At 37.9% G+C, this 26,072-nt stretch overlaps 1 protein-coding gene across 13 annotated transcripts in view; it reads right to left on the bottom strand.

Moving 5' to 3' along the window:
• The window catches only part of CADPS2 (calcium dependent secretion activator 2), a 573,575-nt gene that overhangs the window by 425,413 nt on the left and 122,090 nt on the right, over positions 1–26,072 (bottom strand). For all 13 annotated transcript variants that reach the window (XM_004386536.1, XM_004386538.1, XM_012558431.1 and 10 more), the window contains exon 2: positions 2,473–2,586. In XM_004386536.1, the coding sequence (XP_004386593.1) occupies positions 2,473–2,586 (114 nt within the window). The remainder of the gene's footprint in view (positions 1–2,472; positions 2,587–26,072) is intronic.

Below are 26,072 nucleotides of genomic sequence, written 5' to 3'. Positions count from 1 at the left end.
CCAGAGGTGAGATGGGAAGGCAGAGAGGGTTAGGAGCTGGTTGAATGGACATGGGGAATCAGGGGTGGAAAGGAGGAGTGTGCTGTCACAGTATGGGAAAGCAATTAGGGTCACATAATAAAGTATGTATAAATTTTGTACGGGAGACGAACTTGAAATGTAAACTTCATTTAAATTACAACAATAAAAAAAAATTTTTTTTTTAAAAAGCTGTATGTAATACAACACTAAAGTCAATGTGAATTTTACGTCTTACTCCCTCATTAAGTGGAGTAAACAGGTCATTGCAATCACGATATTGCTATGAGTTCAATTACATGAAGAAGTATGATTTTCTGATGAAATGTTTCATTTGGTTAACAGAAGGGAAAAAAAATTCCTGACCCACAGCCAGCAACATATTATTACAATGACATATCAAGTCGAGATGTGCAAGACTGAGAAATTATTTGATTAGCTGCTGTACCGTGAGCACTTAAACCTATGAGAACTGCCAAGTTCAAGACATTGCGGCCTATGCTATAAGTCTTTCTGCAGTCCTCTGGGCCATTCAGTAACAAGAGCTACCATTTTGCCATCACTGTCACTCCACATATTCAGTCCCTAAAACTGTTTGTTGTTTTATTCTGCTCTATGTCCCCCCAGGAACATCTTCATTTTAATATAAATAGAGCGTTTCATCAAGCGATGGCAAAGAATCATGGAAGGTAGGACTCTCGATATTACAGGATACACAGCATACAGATGTATTCCGAAAGAGGTCTAAAAATATCAAAAAAAAAAAAGAAAGAAAAAACCTTCAATTAAAAAAAATAGAAGTATTGCAGAATCTAACAATAAACAAAAACTGAAAAATCAAACCTATTCCTGTTGAGTCAATTCAGACTCTTAGTGACACCAAAGGACAGGGGAGAACTGTACCACAAGGTTTCCAAGGAGTGGCTGCCAATCTTTTGGTTAGCAGCCAGGCTCTTAACCACTGAACCACCAGGACTCCATAGCAACCCTATAGCAATCATAAAATTATCATGATTACAACTGCTAACTTTTATTAAGTTGCTATGTATGCTACCTACTATTTCTTTTTTTCTTATTCTGGTCTTACTCTGCCACCGTGTCTGCCTAGTTATGTGGTTTAGATGTTTTGGCTCTTTTTTTTTTTTCCTAATTATGCTAATTTTAGGAAGAAAAAGGTTGATGAAATTTCAAACCAGATTTCTTCTTTCTTATTCTGATTGCTTTAGTGGGCCGGCCAACTTAAGACATTTTATAAAACAGATGCCACAAGAATTACATTGTCATTGAAAAATCATTATCACTTTCAAGATATATGCTTCTATGTAACGTGGTGAACAGTATTCACAATAAATACGTATTGAAACTGGCACAGATATAGACATAGAGAGATAAACATCCATACGTGCCCAAGAGGACACTGCATAAAAACACACAGAACCCAATCGGTCATGATTTACCTTTTTAAAAAATGAATGGTACCTAGAGAAAAGCTTTTGATTAAATAATATGGAGAGAAGAAATTTATCCTGAGTCTCACACTAAGATCCCAAGCATTAAAGAGAAATAAAATAAACCAAATATTTGAAGATACAACCAATATAAGATACAGATGACTCTTCTGTCCACAGAAAATAGAGATGTACAATCAAGATGGAAAAGGCTATTCATAAAATCATTGCAGAAATAGCATTTGTGGAGCTGAGGGAAAGAAATCAATCGCAAACAGACTTTGGGAGAACTTGTAGGAAGAGTATGAAGATATATTTTCAATTTTATTGGTTATAAACATTGATTAGGACTTTGCATATATATTCCATGGTTGGAATTGGCCATCCCAGATAAAGGATTCTAAACCTAATAAATGAGCAAATTACTACTGACAATTTCTTAATAGGTGAAAACAGTCTTATACAGCAAACAATATACAGCATCACTGAAAGAATGTACTTCAAAAGATCTAAGAAGCCAAAAAAGATCATAGAATCACAGAAATTTCTAAGTCACAAAAACCATGAAAGTCCAAACATGAAAGTGAGAACACTCAGACTCGAAATTACCTACTGGCCTTAACTATTACAAAGCGAGGGAACGAAACCACCCAAGATAGCAATTTACTGTTCAAATCCCAATTTAAAAGGATAATTTAGATATGTGGACCCAAAGATAGTTATACTCAGGTATATCAATCACTGCCAGAAGATTTTTCTAAACAGTTTCCTTCTCTGCAAAAGATGGGAATACCGGTATTTTCCAATTCTGTTTATCTCTCAAAACCAGGCTGTGGAATTAAAGTTCTGAAATTGCAAAATAGAATTGACAATGCTCTCCGAAAGGCTGCAGACTCATAGCCTTCCTATCATTCTGGTGAGTTTCTTAAAATGGGAAAGCCATTTTCAAAAATATCTTAAAAAAAAAAAAAATCAGAAGGCCAAGAACAAAGCTATTTAAACTTACCTCATAGTGACTTCGAACTGCATTGCAAAATGCTTCATCGGCTACAATCTGGGTTTCGCCATTAAGGAAGGCCTGGAACCGTTCTTTTAGTAACTGCAATTGTTGCTTGTTAAGCTGCAAAGAAAAAGGAAATCAGCTGATAAATTAGCTAACCCACGAAACGCAATGATCCTTAAAAGTTATATTTGCCACATATATGTCAGATGTGACACCTCTGATTAACCTTATGATAAAGAAAAATCAAAACTAAAAATTCCTACTACTCTGATGGCTCAATTTCAAAATGCTTCCAAGTCACTGCCCTGTGTACACTGGAACTCTGATATTAAAATAGAATTCACTGATGGAAAATTTGGCAACAGATATTGGTGATGGTTACACAACATGATTGATTTAATTGGTGTCACTGAACTGAAAACAGGAAAGATGTTTAACTGGCAAATGTTGTGTTATCTATACTTTTTTATTACAATTAAAAAAAAAATGCAGTCAAAGAAAAGGAAAAAAATTACAATCCGACTTTCTAACCCCAGGCGGGTCCCATAATTACTTCCCAGGTCTTTGCATAAACAGGGAAAAATCTAAAATTTGAATGAGAAACTGTTGTGCAGCAATTGCCAGCTGTCCTAAACAGCAAAAGCAGAGAGGACAAGCACTCTTGAAGTCGGCCCGGGACAAGAGGGAATAGGAAGAAGACTGAAAGGAACAGAAGGGGTCCTGAGAAAGAATGCTGTGGGAAGAACATCTGTTGGATACCAAGAAGTTTGGATTCCACAAAACAAACATACCTCAGTGACTGAGCTGAGATAAATAAAGCACAACACCAAAACCAAACCCTTGCCACCTATCGGTTCTGACTCATAGTGACCGTACAGGACAGAGCAGAACTGCCCCATAGGATTTCCAAGGAGCGACTGGCAGATTTGAACTGCCGACCTTTTGGTTAGCAGCTGAGCTTTTAAACATAAGGAGGAGACAAATCCAAAGGATAACACAAAGAACAGAGAGACAACAGCAGAGCAGTGACAGCATCTTCAGGCATGCTGGGGGGAAAGTTGTAGAACTAGGAAGAGTTTACAACCAGATTTCCTCGCCCCGGGCCTAGCTAGTATAATTATTACTGAGGGTGAGTTACATGTGGGTTATGACTTAGCAACAGTGTCCTCTACTCATCAACTACAAGCAACATTGGCTACATAATTTGTAAGGTCCAGTGAAAATGTGAAGCCTCTTGTTAAAAAAATTATCAAGAATTTCAAGACAGCAGCCAAAAAAAAAAACCAAACCAGATGCTATCAAGTCAATTCCGACTCATGGTGATCCCATGTGTGCAGAGTAGAACTGCTTCATCGGGTTTTCAAGGCTGTGACCTTTCAGAAGCAGATCGCCAGGTCTTTCTTTCAAGGTATCTCTAGGTGGCTTCGAACTGCCAACCTTTGGTCAGTAGCCAAGTGCTTAATCAAGTGCACTACCCAGGGACTCCAAGACAACAGCAGAGCATTAAACCAGGCACAGGGCTCATTTGAGCACAAGGCCCTTTTGAAATCGCACAGGCTCATGCCTATGAAGCCAGCCATGACTACAGGGGCATCACTAGAGGTTGGGTGGATTTGGTCATGCAGAGATTTTTTTTTTCTTTGTTTTAAATACTTAAATGGAGAAAGAACAATACAGTATTTGAGAAAAAAATGACAAATCCTCAGATATATAAGGAACAGCAATGGGATGATCTTTCCATTTTATTCGATCCTGATGAGATTTTATTAAAGAACGCAGTCCAGTTCTACAGAGAGATGTGAAGCATCTGAAAACATGCTGAGGATAAACTGATTAAAGGATCAGAAAGACTAAACAAACTGGTATGAATTGACTTTGAAAAGAAGGCTGACTGTGAAATAAGTTTAAATCTGCTCAAAAGGCTTACTAAAATGCCATTCAAATATAAGACGGGCTCTTTCAAAAAATGGGTTTTACCTAGGAGTCTAACAAACAAGACAGTTTGTAAAGGAATTGTTGCTGGTAGTAACAGGCTGATAAAGAAGTACTCTATTGCACCCAGGTGTGCTCTGAGTAGTGCGGCCAGAAGACCATTCTATTTTCCACCAAGGTTATCACCTTCATTTTAGAAGAAGCTAAACCAAGCTGAAACCCAGGAACATCACCATTATATTTCGTTCTCCCTTTCTATAACACGAAGAGAAAGAAAGCAGGTCCCTTTTGTGTGTGTCTGTACAACAAAGCAAATTAAGTTCGTGACTTCAGCTCCCTGAGCGTGGTTCACAAAAGGGACCAGATGGAAATGGTACAGCAATTGCTGAGAGCGAGGCAGCTGAGAGCACTTTAGCTGCCAAGCCCCAGGAATCACCAAGAAGAGCTTCAACTTGCAATCCAAGTGTCCAGGTAAAATGATCATGGAAATGGAAATGTATGCGAGAATGACAATGAACGGAAGGGGACCTTCGAGATCTTTAGTCCACTTCCCTCACTTAATGAATAAAATAAATTTATCACTCAAAAATTAGAACCTGTGGATTTCTTCATGCCAGTTTCTTGCATCAAAAGCATTTTGTCCTTTAAAAATTGCTCTAAAATAATATCTTTGCAATTTCTAGTTTATTAGTGTTAAAGCTCAGATGTTGTAACAGTGAGTTACTCTTCTGTGATCATGGTATGGAAAATTCATGGATATGAATCAAGAAAAGGAGATGTGAGCAAGCCATCTTCTTGGAAACTCCAACAAAGATGGTATAATTCACAAAACATGGCACCTAACTAAATATCAGGCTTTGTTTGTTTTTTAAAAAAAGACATAAAATGACAGTAAATATTACAGTGTTACACCAGTAGTCAATAAACGAATAAATAACTATATTAGTATAGAGATGAGGTCTACCGTTGCATATAGAAAAGACAGGGAGATGTCTTAGTCATCTAGTGCTGCTACAACAGAAATACCACAAGTAACTCCAAGTGGATGGCTTTCACAAAGAGAAATTTATTTTCTCACAGTCTAGTAGGCTGTAAGTCCAAATTCAGGGTGTCAGCTCCAGGGGAAGGTTTTCTCTCCCTGTCGGCGCTGGAGGAAAGTCGTTCTCATCATCTTTCCCTGGACTAGGAGCTTCTCCACACAGGAACCCTGGGTCCAAAGAATGTGTTCTGCTCCCGGTGCTTCCTTCTTGGTGGTATGAGGTCCCCCCGCCCCAATTCCCTCTCCTTTTATCTCTTGTAAGAGAAAAGGTGGTGCAGGCCACACCCCAAGGAAACTCCTTTTACATTGGATCAGGGATGTGACCTTAGTAAGGGTGTTACAATCCCACCCTAATCCTCTTTAACATAAAATTATGATTACAAAATGGAGGACAACCACCCAATACTGGGAATCGTGGCCTAACCAAGTTGACACATGTTTTGGGGGGACATAATTCAATCCATGACAGGAGGAAAAAGGAAATTAAACTTAAAATCCAGCAGTGGGCATACCTGTCAGAAAACAGAATTTCGGAAAGAAAAGCTATTTGCATTATAAGGAGCCCTGGTGGGGCACACAGTTAAGTCCCTGCTGCTAACCAAAAGGCTGGCAGTTCGCTTCAGGGAGAAAGACCTGGCAATCTGCTTCCATAAAAATTACAGCCAAGAAAACCTGATGGGGCAGTTCTGCTCTGTCACATGAGGTCACTAGGAGTCGAAAATGACTTGATGGCACCCAACAACATTTTTATTATAAAAATACTCCGTATTATACACCAACAGATAGACCAATGGAACAGACCCAAAAAACAGATCTAAGTACAATCAGAAATGTATTAAAGAATACCTCTATAGCACCTTAAATCAGTAGTAAAAGATGGCCTATTCAATGCTAGAACAACTGTGTAGTTGCTCAGCTACACAAATGAACAACTGTGATGTCAGAACAACTATGTAGCCATCTGGAAAAAAATAAGTTGGACCATACCTCACCCTGTTATGGTCCAAATGAATTAAAAATTTTAAAGTGAAAAATGAAACCATAAAGGTACTCTAAGAAAACATGGAAGAATTCCTTTAAACACTGCTATGAGAAAGACTTTTCTAACCATGACTCAAAAATCCACAAGTCATACATTTATTTGCGTACACACTAGATATAAATTTTGCGTGGCAAAAAAACACCACAAGCAAAATTATTAGAAAAAATACTAACCAGAAAAAAAAAAAAAAAAAGCAACTCATTCCCCAAAGGGCTAATTTCCAAACAGAGAGCTCCTAGAAATTGATAAGAACTTGGCCAATAAGCCAATAAAAGAGTAGACAAAATGGATATATTTAGCAAAATGACTCTTAAGCTTATGAAAGTACACCTAACTTCATTCATAAGAAAAGTGGAAATTAAAACTATATGAGACACCATTTTTCAAGTTTGGAATCATATAAATTAACAACAAAAACAGTGGACAATTTGGCAATAAATTTATATATCTTTGAAATCAGCAATTCTACTTTGGGTATTGATACTACAGACATACCTGCCAAGTGCAACATGACATATGTACAAGGCTATTTACTTCAGCATATTCATTAATAGTTAAAAAAAAAAATGAAACATAAATGTTCATAAATAGGGAGCTAATTAAATGATGTTACATCCAAACAGTGGAGTATTATGAACTGTATAAAAAGAATACAAAAGTTCTCTATGTGCTGATATGACAAGATCTTCAAAATATCTTTGGGAAGAAAGCAAGTTATAAAACAATACGCACAATAAGCCACCATTTGCACCAAAAAGAAGCAAAGTAAAAGCATGTTTTTGAATTTGCTTCTATACGCAGACAAATTGTGGAAGAGGGGGAGGTAGTCATGGGAAGTGGGCAGATGGAGAACAAAGGTGAAAGGGAGATTTTCAATGGACACCATTTTATTCATTTTGGTTTTTAAATCACAGTGCCTTATTATCCATCAACATTTAATTAATGTGGATTTAAAATAAGCTATAATAGCAACCTTGCACTTCTTAAAATTCAGAACAATGGTGATCCACAGCATATAGTTTAGAAGTGGTCCTATATGGGGACCAGACAGCAGACCAATTGACTTTTTGACTCTCCTTCCAGGTGAAAGATTTCAACTTGACTGTATCACTTTTTAACATTTCAAACTTGAGGATTTCAAAGAATCTTAGACTAAAAACTTCAGAAAAGAACCACAGTAATCATCCTATTCAAAATCCTAATCAACGCATGAATTCTCACAGAATCCACACCAAGAGGTGTCTCAATCTCCATTTGAGCCCAATCAAATGCACACACACATACACATGCAAACATACACACATACACAGATTTTTATTATTTCACAATGAAGCCTATTCTAATTTTATACAGTAATAATGAACTGAAATCTGCTTCCTAATGATTTCCACACAATCCTAACTCTACGCTGTCTAAGACAAAATAATGTTACTCTCCTTCTTCAATATAGCAGTTCAACAACTTGAAGACTGACCCATTGCCGTCAAGTCAATTCCGACCAATAGGTACGGGTTTATTCGTAAGTCTTCTCTTTTCTAGGATAAACTTTGCCAGTTCTCCGCCACATCCTGGTATTCTCCTAAGGGTACTTCCATTCTGTCCATAAAATAAGCATGTTAAGTAGATCTAAGTATTTGAAAACTATAAGATCAAGAAATGAAACTCACTACAACAGCAATGTCCCTCTTAAAATGTACTGGATAAAGTGATCATAATTTTCCTAGTATAGTGTGGTCAACAGAGAGACAAGTGGGAGGCCCACTTCCCACATTCGAAGCACTCAACATCTATTAATTCAATCTAAAAACAAATTAACTCTTCTTGGCAGGCACATCATATTACTGACTCACATCACACTTATAATCAACAAAAATTTCTAAAATATTCTTACATGTGCTTCATTAAGCTATGTTTCATCTTGCTAGATTTATTTCATCCATTTTTCCAGCTAATTAAATTTTTTTTAAGAATTCTGATTCTTTTGCCAATGACCAAAATAGCTCTCCTGGTTTTCTTACATCCACTAATAATAAGGTGTTATCCATTGCACAGGGTCGCTATGAGTCGGAATCAACTTGGTGGCAACAGATTTGCTTTTGTTTTTGTTGTTGTTTTGGTTTTATCCATTGTCTTCATCCAGGTCATTATAAAAATTTTCACCAGTTCAGGGTTAAGGAAAGAATCGTGAAACATGCCATTACATATTCGTACTCCTCCAGTTTGATCTACCCTGACAATTAACATTCTTTAGGGACAGTTGATTTTATTATTATTCAGCCTACATTTTAGATTTACCCATATTTTGTGTTCAGACTTCTATATTTACCAATGAATGAATAAAATGTTTTCCAAATATAAAGAAATACTTGACTATCAGAATTATCTAAGGGGCATTGTAAAAGAACTTTTTATAGGAACCTAAATTGCAGAAACTCAACAAAAACATAAATATCCTTGCAAATATATAAATACAACCAAGGAATTCACCTGATAAAAAAAATATTTCAAATACCAAACAGTAAAAGCTCAATTTTCTAAATCCGGGCTGGCTGTGATAATTTATCCATAATAATAAGTGCCAGAAAAAATGCTTAGCTTCCAGACTTCAGCGATGTCTTATGTTTCTTAGGAGTTTCTTTTTCTTTTCTTTCTTTTTTCTTCTTCTTCTTTTTTTTTTTTTTAAACACATTCAAATTAGATTCTAGCCTTTTCTTTCTAAATGATGGATCAAGGGAAGACTTATCCCAGGATCTTTACTACAGCAGGAGACCAGCTGTTATATCACTCTGCAGCCCAGCGACCACTGTGGTGTGGAGCCTGCTCTGACCTGCAATCCCTGTCACCAGCATTCTTGACACTCATAGAAGGTTGTGTGACATCCTGATGAGTAAAGGCAGTCACAGATTCCACATCAATATGGTGAGTGATTAGTGGGTATTGCATCTCCAGGATATGAACGTGGGAGGTGGTGTGTATACATATATACCTCAAGGAGAGGTAAGCAGACAAAGGTTTTTCAAGGAAGTTTTACTCCCAGATACAGATAACCCCTGAAATGCACAAAGGCAGAACTTAATGCCTCTTAATTCGATACAATAAAAGATATCACCAGGCAAAGACTAAAGGACAGGTGGTATTTTCCTTTTCCCTTCCTACCTACACTTTCCAAAAAAGATTTACACAAAACCACTGGGGCAAAGTAATCAGCTCTATTTTCCTGAAACAATAGACCACTCAAAGCCTTTCATCAGAACAGAAAAACACAAGGGCTCCAGCCACATCTCATATATTATATAAATCCAGAGAGAGACATTGCTATTAATAGTTCTCTTCCAAGGAACCTTTCTCACCCTCCATCTATCATCACTGATACTCAATTTTACTTGGGACAGTGAATATGCCCATCTAAGACTATAAATACCACCTCTGTTGTCACTGGACATAGTCAAGTGACTAAGTTAAGGCCAAGGAGATACAGGCAAAAGTGTGCATGACTTCCATGAAACTCTAAAAGGCAGCTAAAGCAAATGCTTTACCCCTTTCCCTCTTTCCTCTTTTCCTACTGGAGAGAATTAGATACGATCGCTGAAATTGCTGTCTTGGCCCATGAGGATGGTGGAGCAGCAAGATAAAAGGGGTCTAGTCCTCCCAGTGTGGAGTGACAACTGTAGCCCCGGACCTCCCACATCCTTTACACAAGAGAGAAATCAACTATATGTACAAATCACTCTGATTTGGGGTTTACTGGTAATATGTAGCTGAACCTAATAGTAACTGATACAAATCTTAATGAGGTAACCAGTCAGGAGGAAAATTCCATAACACAATTGTCCCTTAGTGGTAAATTTATCTTAATTTATTCCAATATATATAGCACTCTTTCCATATGTTATTTTATATGAAAAACCTCTTATCCAATGAAGTAGCCCCAATAAGCAGCACAGACCAGAATCTGAGTGCCTGAGGCAGACTGGAAATAAAGGTATTTTGGGAGGCTGAATTCTCTTGTTTCACAGTATGGACAAGGGGGCTAAGAAGCCCCAACTTTGCTAATAACTCTTTACCGTATTTTTAATAAAATGAACATGAAGTGATGAGTACGGAACAGCAAAATCCCACTGCATTGTGGATAGTGAATGACAGGTTAGGCTCATTCATCAGCTAAGTAAATGACTAATATTCACATTCTCGCTGGCTTTCCTAGTCAAATTTAAACCTTGGCAAAATTATAAGCCGTATGACATTGCCTTTTGGGGGCTAACAAATAAACAAAGAAGTTTGGCGGTTTCTCAAAAAGTTGACCATAGAACTACATTTTGACCTAGCAATTCCAATTCTAGGAATATACCCAGAAGAAGTGAAGGCAGCAGTGCAAACAGAATCCTGTACACCAATGTTCACTGCAGCTATTTCACAATAGCCAAAAGACAGAAGCAACTGAAATGTCCATTAACAGATGAATGGATAAATAAAATACGGTACACACATAAAACTGAATATTATTTGGCCATAATGAGAAATGAAGTCCTGATGCATGCCTCAACATGGATAAATCTAGAAAACACTATGCTGAGCTAAGTCAGTCAGTTGGAAAAGGACAAGTACTGTACGATCTCACATATATAAAACAAAGCAAATATATAGAAACCAAACATTATTAGCGGTTACCAGGGGTGGGAAGGAAGGTGAAAGAGGAGTTTTTGTTTAGGGGACACTGAATTTATGTGAATGGTGGTGGAATAATTTGGAAAAGGATAGTGATACAGGCTGAACAAAATATAATCAATGTCGCTGAACTGTACATGTATAATTGTTGAATGGTGAAGGTTTTGTTGTATATATTTTTACCACCAAAAAAAAAAAAAAAGGAAAAAAAAGTCACCTTGAAAACTGAAAAGAAAATAAATAAAATAAAGCCAATACAAACTAACACCTTAGCAATCTCTATTGCAACTAAGGAATTCAGAAATGACTGGGGTAGAGAGTTGAAAGGGAAACAAAGTTTATAAACCACTCTGAGAAGTTCTTAACTGCAATCTAGCAGTCCCTCCACGCAAATCATTAACGTCTGACAAAATCAGTAAGGCTTCTCAAACAAAGCTTCTTGGATGTCTCCTACAGAAAACAAGGAGAAATAGGAGGCAATCAGTACATGCTCAGCCACCTTAGAGTCCTGCAAACTCAGAGGCAGAGTCCATCACTAGACATCAAACTTTATAGCCAATGCTTACCTACAAATAATCCTAGATCTGCCTGGTGGAATATGTCTAAGGAGATAAAGAGGGGACTGCTGACCTTTAGAAACAATATGATTTCCCCATGACCACATCCCTATTAGATGGATAACTTAATAACTAGTAATACTAGTTAACATTTATTGACCACCTTACTATATACTAAGCACATTTCTAATCTCTTTTACAAGGACTGTATTGACTAATGTTTACAGCTCTCTCTGAGGTAGGTCCCTTGTTTTACAGATGAGGAGGCTGAGACCCAGAGGAGTTAAGAAAGTGGCCCAGTTCATATAAGTAAAGAGCAGAACCAGGTACACTCTCAGACAGTCTGACTGGTCATGCTCTTAGCCACTGGCTACCCTTGGGGTTTCTTCCTAAACTCAAGTTGCATTCTCTACACTCAATTCAAGACACACATGACCACCTGAGCCTAGCAAAGCCAATCACGGGATTTGATCAGCCTGAAGATGTGAGCAAATGTTCTCCTTCTAAGTTGCCCTCAAAACACTGTTCAGCCATCCTCTTTCACGCCACTCTGACTTTGCATACACTGTTCCCTCTCCCTGGAATGTCCTAGCAAACACCCTTTCAATCTTTAGAATGTAACTCAGAGAAAAGCTCCAGGAAGTCTCCCTCCTCCTGCTTCCCCAAAATAAGTCATTCCATCCTCACTGTGTCACTTCTGTACCTCGTACATCTATCATTTGCTTATATGTCTTCTTCCTTACTAGACTAGAGATTCCTTAACCAAGATGTCAGTCATCGATACATCCCCCACACTAAATACAACATTTGCTGACTTGAATTCATCAACAGTGGAGAAAAAAATAGAGACTATCACTCTTTGGTATCATCAGTACTATCAGAAGGGATCAGTTCCTAGAGAAGGACACCATGCTGGGTAAAGTAGAGGGTCAGTGAAAAAGAAGACAACCCTCAATGAGATGGACTGACACAGTGGCTACAATGGGCTCAAGCATAACAACAATTACAAGGATGGCACAGGGCCAGGCAGTGCTTCATTCTGTTGTACACAGGGTCACTATGAGTTGGAACCGATTCAACAGCACCTAACAACGACCACCATTCAGTATTGCTCTTCTGGGCATGAATCCTGTCCTAACCATTGAGCAAAAGACTCTTACAGAGATATAACTGAGAGTGGGAGTAGGGAGGAGGCACAGCCTGAGCAGAGAATTCCAAGATGGCTAGTGAGTTGTCCAAACAATATGTGATGGTCAGACTCAGGGAGTCCTGAAGAAACAGCAAGGTTTCTTTGTTGAGCGGCACTGTGAGTAGTACTGTTTTGCAGATGATATTGTTCTCAGGCAGGAAGAACTTGGTGCCTCAGTACCATCTGGTATTCCATGGCAAGTTCCATGTGCTGAAGCCGTATCTGCAAGAAGCAGTGATTGTATGTTCATCGCAGAATATTTGGACAGACTCAGCAGCAGACAACTGCGTGTCAGTCTAAGAGACTAAACTTACTGACCAGCTCAAATCCACAAAATGGCCTTTTCCAATAAGTAACAAGTAGTTTGGAACAGCTGCTTTTGAAAGAAAAAATACAATATAAATGTACCCAGAAAGGTTTGAAGTTTTTCCTTTTTTTCTAAAATAGGTATATTATGGTGGGAAATAGCTATCTGTGAAGGGAGGGAGAAGAGGAGGGAGGTAAGGAACTTCCAGCCGGCCATCTTTACTGCTCCATCCCTCTGATGTAAGCAGTGGCAGATCTCAGTAAGATAAGGCATTAAGATCTACCTGAGATGCTAATCTTCTACTTCAGTTAGTGTGTTTTCAACTAAATAACAAAAGCCCCAATTTAAAATAGCTTAAACAATAAGTGATTATTATCACATATCTCAAGAAGTCCAAAGGAAAGAATGTTCTAGAGTCAGTTAATCAGTTGCTCAATGAAGTCATCAAGGATCTAGACTATTTCCATCTGTCTACATCCTTGATGGAGACTCTGGGTGGTGCAAACAGTTAACGTGCTCAGCTACTAACCAAAAGGTTGGAGGTTCAAGCACACCCAGTGGCAATTCGGAAGAAAGCCTTGGTGATCTACTTCCAAAAAATCAGCGACTGAAAACCATATGGAGCACAGTTCTATTCTGACACACATGGGGTCGCCATGAGTTGGAGTCAACTCAGTATCAATTGGTTCTTACATCCTTGATGTGCTAGCTTTTGTCCTCAGGTTTACTCCCTCCAAAGAAATCCACATTAACTCTATGCAAAGCATCCTTACACAACAATAACCAAAAGCTAAATAAGAAAATATTTTTACTGTGAAAAAGGGGTACTAAAAACAAAAAAAACAAACCCGTTGCTCACAGAGTCGATTCCAATCCATAGTAACCCTAAAGGACAGAGCAGAACTGCCCTATAGGGTTTCCAAGGCTGTAAATCTTTATAGACACAGACTGTCACATCTCTCTCCCGCAGAGTGGCAGGTGGGTTCAAACCGAACTTTTGGTTAGCAGCTGTATGCTTTACCACTGCGCCACCAGGGTTCCTGTACAAGGGGTACGATGAAGAGAAAACTTTCCCAGAATCAGCTCTTCATCCAGCAGATTCTCCCCATGTCACTGACCAGAACTGATTCATGTGGACGTTCCTAAAGCAATCTCTGGAGTAAGGGAACTGGAATATTGTGACAAAGCAAGATTCACCCCAGGGAATCAAGAGGAATCCAGCCAGCCCTGTATAATAAAGGGGCCTGATATCTGAGTAAAACCAAGGGTCTGTTAAGGAAGAAGGGGTGCGAGAGAAGGGCTGCTATGGAGGCAACTAGCACTGTCTGCTTTGCCTGACCTTTCAAGAAAGGAGGCCTGAACTAGTAAACTGCACACAAAGACCACGGCTAATATCTTCTAATGACTAGCTTATTATTTCTCTAATGAATAAAATTCTGGTCTGCCCCTAAAACAGAAATCCTGGCTGCAGTAACTTTTGAAAAACATTTATTTCAACTAAATAAAATTATATTGATTAATTAGTGTATTTATAGCCATATATTTAGGGACATAAAATGCAAGGATCTTACAACCCCCTTAACAATAAAAATCATTTTATATTTATTCCCTTCTTTACCTTACAAAACGCTGTGCTACCTCCTAAGCATCATGGCAAACATGTTTATATTAGCAAGCATTTATGAAGATTAAACAGACAAACACCCTCTTCAAGATTAACATTAAAAAAAGTCAACCCCTAGACTAAAAAAAAAAAAAAAAAGAGTTGCTGTCGAGTCAAATCCGACTTATGGTGACCCCATGTGTCAGAATAGAAGTGTGCCCCATAGGGTTCTCAATGGCTGATTTTTTGGAAGTAGATTGCCGGGCCTTTCTTCCAAGGTGCCTCTGGGTAGACTCGAACTGCCTGATTGGCCTCGAACCACCAACCTTTCGGTTAGCAGCCAAGCATGTTAACACAGTTTTAGGAATCAGTCTCACCTAGACTAGGGTGGCATCAATATTTGCTTTTGATTTTCTGGTTCTAAAAGCAATGCTGAAGGTTTGTCCAGAATGTTGCTGATAAGCAAAAGCAAATGTTTAGCACATTTATTTGTTTACCGAGTGAGGTCAAAAAAGAAGACACAATGATTTCCCAATAAAAGAGAAAAGCCAGTGGGAGTTCATTCTATAATTTACAAAGCTAACTTTCAAGAAATTAACAAGGAAATAATAAACACATACACACAATGAAGGTATTTTGAGAACAAAGCTTGCTTCTAGGGCTAGTTTAGTTGAATGGCTTTTACACGCTACACTGCCAAGTCTAAGCAGTATGTCATGTCTTCCTTCCGTGCCAGCAGGTCTCCTGGTAGGGCTGCCAAATTAAATACAGAATGTCCAGTTAAATCTGAATTTCAGATAAATAATGAATACTTTTTAGGGTATGTATTTTTATTTATCTAAAATAATTTTTACTATAAATACACATTGTTTGGGATATACTAAAAATTATCTGTCATTTATCTGAAATTCAGATTTAACATGGCATCCTATATTTGTGTTTGCTATACCTGGCAACCCTAGCCAGTCATTTTTAATCCCAGGCTTTCTTTTCTTGATTATCTAAGCATTATTCAGCTTCAGCTTCTGGCCCTCACTCTCCTCATCCTTGACACACCTTGCTTTTGTTCTTTGGATTGTCTTATGCTTCTCTGCCTAGTTACCTTTGCCTCTTAGGACTTGATAATGTTTCATGGCTCTAGTCATCCTCACCCTTTAATATTGTCAGTGCTGTCTGAAAAGAAACATCAAGGGAAATGTCCACAGCAAAACTCAACATGTTGTGCTGGACCAAAGCCAGACAAACAGATGAGATGCCACTAAAAGACATCAAGTGACCATTTTAAATAATGAAGAATCAGGGAGCTTCCCAAGTCTAGCTAACCATAATCCCGAGAAGCTTTATTAAAAATTCAGATACCCGAGACCTACTATTTCAGAATTTTGTACTGAATGGCCCAGAAAGCCATATATTTTTAAAGCTCCTGAGGAAGTCTGATGCTCAGCTGGCTTTGGAATTTGCTGAAGATGGCAATAATGAGTTAAGAAATGTGGCCAAACTAAATCAAAAGTAGGGAAGGGATCAGTGAATAGATTTAGACATATCTACACAGCATAATGCTTAGTTGTAACTCCAAAATTTAGATTTTTTTTGTATTTTTTAAATTTTGTTGTTGTTGAGAATGAATATAGAAAGCAAAACATACACCAACTCAACTATTTCTACATATACAATTCAGTGACACTGATTACGTTCTTCGAGTTGTACAACCATTCTCACCCTCCTCTTCTAAGCTGTTCCTCTGCATTAACATAAACTCACGGCCCCCTAAGGTTCCTATCTAATCTTTCGAGTGGCTGTTGTCACTTTGATACCATACAGATACTTCTTAAAAGAGCATAATGCTCAGGGCAGACATTTTTTTACTAGTCAAGCTAAACTACAGTTTGGTTTCAAGAAGACTTCAGGGGGTATTTTTGGTTTAAGTTTTCAAAATTTAGATTGTTGACCAACTTAAAATGTAAAGATAGACACACATGATACACAGGATAAGACTAAAACCAATTTTAAATCAGGCTTTTACTCTTTTCTTTTCATTGTACGTTAGATGAAGGTTTACAGAACAAATAGATTCTCATTAAACAGTACACGTTGTTTTATGACAATGGTTAACAACCCCACGACATGTCGACACTGTCCTTTCTTAACCTTGGGTTCCCTATTACCAACTTTCCTGTCCTCTCCTGCCTTCTAGTCCTTATCCCTGGACTGTTGTGCCCCATTAGTCTCATTTTGTTTTATGGGGCTGTCTAATCTTTGGCTGAACAGTGAACTTCAGGACTGACTTCATTACTGAGCTAAAAGGATGTCCGGGGACCATACTCTCAGGATTTCTCCAGTCTCTGTCAGGCCAGTAAGTCTGGTCTTTTTTTGTGAGTTAGAATTCTGTTCTACATTCTTCTCCAGCTCTGTCCAGGACCCTCTGTTGTGACCCCTGTCAGAGCAGTCAGTGATGATAGCCAGGCAGCATCTAGTTGTATTGGACTCAGTCTGGTGGAGGCCGTGGTAGTTGTGGTCCATTAGTCTTTTGGACTGATCTTTCCCTTGTATCTTGTTTTCTTCATTCTCCCTTGCTCCTGAAGGTGTGAGACCAGTGGAGTATCTTAGATGGCTGCTCATAGGCTTTTAAGACCCCAGACCCTACTCACCAAGGTAGAATATAGAACATTTTCTTTATAAACTGTGTAATGCCAATTGAGCTAGATGTTCCTCGAGACCATGGTCCCCACAGCCCTCCTGGGCAGATCTTTTAATCCATATGGTTTCAGTTGGGGTCATTCACTTGGCTGCATTCAGGTGGTGAGTGGGTGGGCTGGAAATTCTCAGAAAGTTTTACTCACAAGTCTGGTACCTCAATGCTTCTCACATGGCCTCTCTATCCACATGGCTAGCAAGGGCTTCCTCAGAGCATGATGGTCTCTGGGTAGTAGGACTACTGCTATGGTGGCTGAGTTTCAAAAGGAAGCGCATGAATTGACAAAGGTTGAAACTGAAGATCTCTTAAATTCCAGCCTTGGAAATGAGGCAGCATCACCTTTGCCACATTTTATTAGTCAAAACAAGTCACAGAGCTCAGACTCAAGGGGAGGGAAAACAGACTCCAACTCTTGATGTGACGAGTGGCGAAGAATTTGTGCTCATCTTTACTCCACCATAAACCAAAAACCGAATCTGTTGCTGTCAAGTAGATTCCAACTCGTATCAGCCCTATAGGACAGGGTAGAACTGCCCTATAAGGTTTTTAAGACTGTAATCTTCTTCTTTTTTTTTTTTTTATTGTTGTAGCTTAGATGAAGTTTACATTTCAAGTTAGTCTCCCATACAAAAATTTATACATACGTTGTAATGTGACTCTAATTGCTCTCCCCATACTGTGAGAGCACACTGCTTCTTTCTACCCCTGTGAATCAGGCTTTTACTCTTGACAAAGAAATATGAGTAGATTTATCTTTAAGGTTTGTATAATTATGAATTATATTTTAAGATATAAGCATTTCTTAAGAATCTTACATTTTATCTGTTTAGAAAATAGGTAACCTAAAACTGCTTATGTCTAAAGCAAACTTCTCATTAGAAATAATGGTAAAGGTAGTCATTTTCTGGGTATGGGAAACTAAAATAAGGAATCTCTAAGTCTCACTATGTGTTCCACCGAGCAGAAGAAACGAGCACAGTGTGGGCAACACTGAACACGTATGTTCCTTCACCACATCCAGGAGAATTAGCCCTCACTTACAACCTAAGCTTAACCTGCCCCAATCTTACAATCAATCTTACGTGATGACTTAACACCAAACCCACGAGAAGATCTTTTTTAACAGAATACTGGCCCGTATCATAAGAAGTTAAAGTAACACAAGTAAACATGGAAAAGCTCTTGCCATACACACAGCACAAACAAGCCTCCAAGACAATGGAAGCCCCAGGGATGAAGAAGGGCCACTACGCAATGCTATTCATTGGTGACCAGGTGTCCCACGCACCTGGTCTAAAGAGAAAGCCCACAGTGTACTAATCACGTATGAATAAAGGCTAGCAAACAGAAAATGCTGTGTAATTCAGGCCATGGCGTATGTATTTGGTCCTGAACCTATACTGTCTACTAGTGAAAGGTGTGCCTTTGGCTCTACCCCATCTGCTGCTCGCCTACCAACAGACACAGTCAACTTGAAGAAGTGGTTCTTCATTAGCATGTAGAAGTATTACCAGCTCATTTTCTAGGAGAAAGAACTTAAATTGCCATAACAGATGTCCAAGAAGACTCAAAAAAGATTCAAGATGCTAAAAACTGAATGATAATCTAGGATGTGAATATGTCGAATAGAAAAGCTTAAATATTTTGTGCAAAAGAAGATCTGATATTTTTTCATACTGGAAGATTTATTCTAATGCTAGTTTCTTAAGTTCCTCACACAAAATTCTATTAAAAAACCCCTACTTACCTTATACAGTATCTATTTACATTGTTAAATTACAGAATCACTCAAAATTATTTTTGTAGCAAAGCATAAATAGCATATTCTCATATTTTCTGGAAGAGCTTTCTGAAATCCTTAGTATTACGCATTCTTAAAACGTACCTGGATATCACTGTGAAAGCTATGAGATAAAGTGCAAACATAATTATAACATCTACATAGAAATTAAAGCAATACATTAACAATTATGAAAATAATAGTTTACAACCAAAATACTTTGCATATTGTAAGGAATTTCATGAAGCAGTTAAAATGTCAAAACATAGGGCATATTTTGTACAATTCAAAGGCTTCCGTGTGATTAGCCACATCTTCCCAGACTTTAAGTCACAGACCCTACCTTTGCCCATCAGTACAGCTGGCATTCTACAATGACAGAAGCTCTTGGGATTATTAGCAATGTTATAGGGGTCCCTTCCTTGTTAAAATTCTTACAATAGGTCACTATGTAAGCCCACCAGTCCCTTAAAGTATATAGCAACTTGACATAAGTTCACTAAGCTCACAACCTGCTCCTAAGACAAAGGGGCACATCAAATAACAATTTTCTCCTTTGAATAGGAATTGAGCATGCCAGAGGAAAAGGAGGAAGGAGGAAGAGGAAGAGAAGGAGGGAGACAGATAGATGGCTGGGAAGAGAAAGGAAGAAAGAAGAGAAGAGACAAGTGGGAATGCACAGTATGATGCTGAGACTAGAGCTTCACTCTCCAAAGGGAGACATCCCGAGAAAGTGATAACCGGTGTTCTGGGAGTGGATCAAGTTATTCAACAGTCCTAAAGGGAAAAGATGACTTATCACTGAAAGCAACTGGTACCTCTAGATTTGTTTCTTAATAAAACATCTTACCAGCATACTTTCTAATTAAAATCCAATTACCAGCTACCAGTTGCCATTGAGTTGACTCAGACTGATGGCAATCCCATGTGTGTCAGAGTAGAACAGTGCTCCACAGGGTTCTCAATGGCTGTGACCTTTCGGAAGGAGAATGCCTTGGAAGAAAGGCCAGGTGATCAACTTCCAAAAAATTGGCCACTGAAAACCCTACGGAGCACAAACTTACCGATACATATAAGCTTGTCAACAGCAAAATCTGATAGAGTATAATTAACTCAAAGATAACTTCTGTAGGACAAAATGCATTTATGCTACATATACATGAAGGACAAAAATTCATTCTCACATTATTTACTGTCCTGCACATCATTTCTAATTAGTATGTTATCCTACAGTATTCTAAATGCATGCAAACAGGAAATGTTAAACTTTAAAGCACTAATTGCCTCAACTTACATTTAGAAGGGCTATGCTGCTATTTAATATTTATCTGAATATTCAGTAATTCAATAATTCAACACATATTTACGGAGAACCTATTACATACCAAGAACTATGATAGGGATGGGGGAGACAAAAATAAAAATAAAAATAAGCCTAACTTCAAATAGGAGTTTAGTGATATTTTGGGAAAAATACATCTTCTTTTCCCAACACATTGTAAAATAAGTGAAAACACTTTGAAAGAAGTGTTCAAATACAGTTATGATTGAAGAAAGCAGAATTCTCTCTTCCTGTGATCTTGGTTTGTAAAACAGTACACTTTAGCCAAAAGCCATGGCTGCCAAAAATTAGATGACTAACTTAAAGCAAGCTTAGTTGTATATAAACACACAAACACTTGTACCCACTTATGGACACACATACTCCCCTACCCACCCACTCGGGAGTTTTTACAGAGCAGAGTTTCCCAATCAATGTGCTACAGGTCACCAAAAAAAATTTTTTTAACCTTTTTAATAAACACTCAAAATTGAAGTGAATCACGTTTGAACACTAGTGAAATGGCACCCTGCATAAACTTTCTTAATTATCATTTTTGCAATAAGACACGATGCACAGTACTCTCCAACAAGCATAGCTATGCAGTCCTACATAAATCACATTTCTCCCTGACCTCCTGACTAAACCATCCATTCAATAGGATTCGTTTAGTCATTATTTGTTTATCATCAAAAAAGTTTTGTTTTTCATTCACATATAAAATATTAGTTCCATTCCATTTAATTTGCTTTTGCTTTCCACAATTTTTTCTACTAGCATAGAAGCTAGTGTTGGTTATCATTACTACTACCTCTATTATTATTATTTTTTTGCTACTACTGTTATTATTAGCTTCTTGCTGTTGTTGTAATTAGGTGCCCTCAAGTCCCCTCGGACTCACAGAGACCTTTTGTATAACAGAATGAAACGCTGCCCAGTCCTTGTGCCATCCTCACAATTGTTGCTATGTTTGAGCCCATTACTGCGGCCACTGTGTCAATACATCTCACTGAAGGTCTCTCTTCTTTCCGTTGACCCTCTACTTTACCAGGCATGATGTATCCTTCTCCAGTAATTAGTCTCTCTTGATGATGTGTCCACAGTAACCAAGACAAAATCTCACCATCCTTGCTTCTGAGGAGCACTCTGGCTGTACTTCCTCTAGGACAGACATATTTGTTCTTCTTGCAGTCCATGGTATATTCAATATTTTTCACCAACATCACAATTCTAATGTATCAATTCTTCTTCGGTCTTCCTTTTTCATTGGCCAGCTTTGGCGTGCACATGAGGTGATGGAAAAGACTTGGGTGAGGCGCACCTTAGTCATCAGAGAGACATCTTGGCTTTTTAACACTTTAAAGAGTTCTTTAACCACGGCTTTGCCAATGGAATATGTCATTTGATTTCTTAACTGCTGCTTCCATGGGCACTGATGATTGTTGATACAAGAAGAATAAAATTCTTCACAACTTTAGTTTCTTCATCATTTGTCACGGTGTTATTAATCCAGTTGTAAGGATTTTGGTTTCCTTTATGTTCAGACTGTGATCCATACTGAAGGCTGTCATCTTTTACATTCATCAGTAAGTGTCTCAAGTTGTCTTTACTTGTGGCAAGCAAGGTTGTGTCACCTGCCTGTCTCAGGTTGCTAATGAGTCTTCCTCAACCTTGATGCTCCGATCTTCTTCATACAGTCCAGCTTCTTCAGATAACCCAGTTTCTCGGATTATTTGTTTAGCATATAGTTGAATGAGTAAGGTGAAAGAATATAACCCTGGCACAATCTTCTCCAATTTTAAAACAAGCAGTATTCCCTTGTTCTGGTCGAATAACTTTCTTAAGTATTCTAAAATTGAATTTAATTGATTTTATGAATTTTATCTATTTGTATGTCTTCATTTATCTACTATTGCCCTTTTTTAAATTAATTAACCAGAGTTTGATTCTTAAGGAATTTCATAATAAGTTAGAAAAATGTTTGCTTCTAAAATAAATGTTGCTGTTGTCAGGAGCTGTTGAGTTGGTTCCGATTTATAGAGACCCCATGAACAATAGAACAAAACAGCCCAGTCCTGCATTATTCTCACAATTGTTGCTATGTTTGAGCCCACTGTTGCAGCCACTGTGGCAATCCATCTCATTGAGAGTGTTCCTCGTTTTCGCTGACCCTCTTTTTTTACCAAACATAACGTCCTTCTCCATGGACTGGTCCCTCCTGGTAACATATCCAAAGTATATCAGACAAAGTCTCACCATCCTTGTTTCTAACGCTGTACTTCTTCCAAGACCAATTTGTTCGTTCTTCCAGCAGTCCATGGTATATTCAATATTCTGTGCCAACACCATAACTCAAAGGCATCAATTCTTCTTCAGTCTTCCTTATTCACTGTCCATGCCATGGCTTGGGTCAGGTGCACTTAGGCCTCAAAGTGACATCTTTGCCTTTTAACACTTTAAAGAGGTCTTCTGCAGCAGATTTGCCAATGCAACGTTTGATTTCTTGACTGCTGCTTCTTCATGGGAATTGACTGTGGATCCAAGTAAAATGAAATCCTTGACAACTTCAATATTTTCTGTTTATCATGATGCTGCTTATTGATCCAGTTGTGAGGATTTTTGTATTCTTCATGTTAAAGTGTCATCCATACTGAAGGTGGTAGTCTTTGATCTTCATCAGTAAGTGCTTCAATTACTTGTCACTTTTGCACGCAAGGTTGTGTCATCTTCAGGTTCATAATGAGTCTTTCTCCAATCCTGACATCGAGTTCTTCTTCATATAGTCCAGTTTCTTGGACTATTTGCTCAGCATACAGATTAAATAAGTATGGTGAAAGGATACAACCCTGACACACACCTTTCCTGATTTTAAAACACACAGTATCAGTTTACTCTGTTCAAATGACTGTCTCTTAGTCCATGTACAGGTGCTGCATAAGTACGAATAAGTGTTCTGGAATTCCCATTCTTCACAGTGTTATTCATAATTTGTTATGATGCACACAGTAGAATGCCTTTGTATAGCCAATAAAACACAGTTAAACATCTTCCTGGTACTCTTTATTTTCAGTCAACATCCATCTGACATCAGCAATGATATCACTTGTTCCACGTTCTCTTCTGAATCTGGCTTGAATTTCTGGCAGTTCTCTGTCAGTGTACTGCTGCAACCATTTTTGAATGATCGTCTCTTTCCATAGATGTAGTCGATTTGATTCCCATGTATTCCATCTGGCAAGGTCCACGTATACAGTTGCCATTTATGTTGTTGCCAAAAGGTATTTCCAATGAGTAAGTGGTTGGTCTTGCAAAATTCTATCATGTGATCTCCCTCATCATTTTGATCACCAAGACCATATTTTCCAACTACTGATCCTACTTTTTTGTTTCCAACTTTCACATTCCAATCACCAGTAATTATCAATGTATCTTGACTGCATGTTTGCTCAATTTCAGACTTCAGAAATAGGTAAAAATCTTCAATATCTTCATCTTTGGCATTAGTGGTTGGTGCAAAAATTTGCAGAACAGTTGTATTAACGGTCTTCTTCTAAGCATGTGAATATTATCCTATCACTGACAACACTGTATTTCAGGATAGATCTTGGAATGTTCTTTTTAATTATGAATGTGATGTGATTCCTCTTCAATTTGTCATCCCCGATTTAAAATTGCCAATACCAGTCCATTTCAGCTCACTAATGCCTAGGATACCGATCTTCAAGCATTCCATTTCATTTTTGACAACTTCCAATTTTCCTTGATTCATACTTCTTACTTTCCACGTTCTGATTATTAATGGATATTTACAGCTGTTTCCTCTCATTCTGAGTCGAGCTACATCAGCAAATGAAGGTCCTGAAAGCTTGACTCCATCCACGTCATAAAGGTCGACTCTACTTTGAAAAGAAAGCTCTTCTCCAGTCGTATTTTGAGTGCCTTCTAATCTGAGGGGCTCATCTTCTGGCACTCTATCAGACAGTGTTCCACTGCTATCCATAAGGTTTTCAGTAGCTAATTTTTTCAGAAGTAGATCACTAGGTCCTTCTCAGTCTGTCTTTGTCTGGAAGCTCTGCTGAAACCTGTTCACCATGGGAGACCCTGCTGATATTTGAAATACCAATGGCATAGCTTCCAGAATTAAATAAATACTTAATGTAATGTAATTAAAAGGATTTATTAAAGGGCCTTTAGCTCTTCAGAATACGTATTTCATCAAACTATTTTTATTTTATAAATAAGACAGCTATATTATGTGAATTTTCAAATTTTAATTACTGAACTAAATAGAAATTTATACCTCAGTATTTCCTAATGCTACTTTTTAAAATCTTTAAATAGTCTGTTTTAACAATATTCTTAAGAATACAGGCAAATTTAATTTTTTTAAATGACGCTTCTGAATTCATAATGTATCACAGTGCCCTTTAGGACTTTATACGTAAATTGATTAAATTTTTAAGGGATTTGTTTTTCCATTATAACAGGATTATTTTTTTCTAAATCTAGAATGTCTTCAAATAATAGTCCCAAATAAAAAGGTTTGTCAATATTTAGGCAGTATGATGAGGATTCTATCAAATTTGGACTTGTGTACTGTAAAAATTCTTCTCTTTTGCAGCCAAAATGTCTTATTTACATGTAAACATTATCAAGTTAAGCAAAGGTACCAAGAACACCATGCTGATACTTTCCCATAACATATCCTTCTTAAGCATAAAGCATTATGAAGATTAAGCATCTTCAAAATTATTTTATGAGGTAGGTTACAACGGTATCAGACTGAACGCAATAAACCAGTCACAAAGGTCACACAACTAATACTGAAAACCAAAATATCTCACATAAACTGCAGTATAATTAATTTTATCAACTACATGAAATGATCAACTTTATATGTGAGGCCAGTGAAGCAAAGGATACTGAAAAGGGTCAGTCATTTAAATGTTTAGTAGAGACAAGGCTGTCAGATGACAGAGACAATGTTAATTCAAAAGATTATTAAATCAAAAAATGTCCACTACATATTAAAGAATCCCCAGAGTTAAAAACTGTGTTCTATTTGTAACAAAAATTAAAAGCCCTGAAAAGTAATGCCTGGAAGAATACTATTTGTTTTGCAGAAAAATACCCAAATTACCGGGAATGAAAGATTCAGAGTGGTAAAGCTGTGAAACAAGTAAGACATTATACGAGCAGGGTCTATGTTTACATTCTGCACTGATAGGAATATGTAAAGACTTCGACATTAAGAGTTTATTCTGACCATCTAAGATACTCCACTGGTCTCACTCCTTCAGGAGCAAGGGAGAATGAAGAAAACAAGATACAAGGGAAAGATTAGTCCAAAGGACTAATGGACCACAACTACCATGGCCTCCACCAGACTGAGTCCAGTACAACTAGATGGTGCCTGGCTACCACCACTGACTGCTCTGACAGGGATCACAACAGAGGGTTCCGGACAGAGCTG

The sequence above is a fragment of the Trichechus manatus genome, unplaced genomic scaffold (genome assembly GCF_000243295.1).
Source record: "Trichechus manatus latirostris isolate Lorelei unplaced genomic scaffold, TriManLat1.0 scaffold00167, whole genome shotgun sequence".
Lineage (NCBI taxonomy): Eukaryota > Metazoa > Chordata > Mammalia > Sirenia > Trichechidae > Trichechus > Trichechus manatus.
The sequence above is the reverse complement of the archived record's forward strand: the minus strand, read 5'-3'. Positions and strand labels throughout refer to the sequence as shown.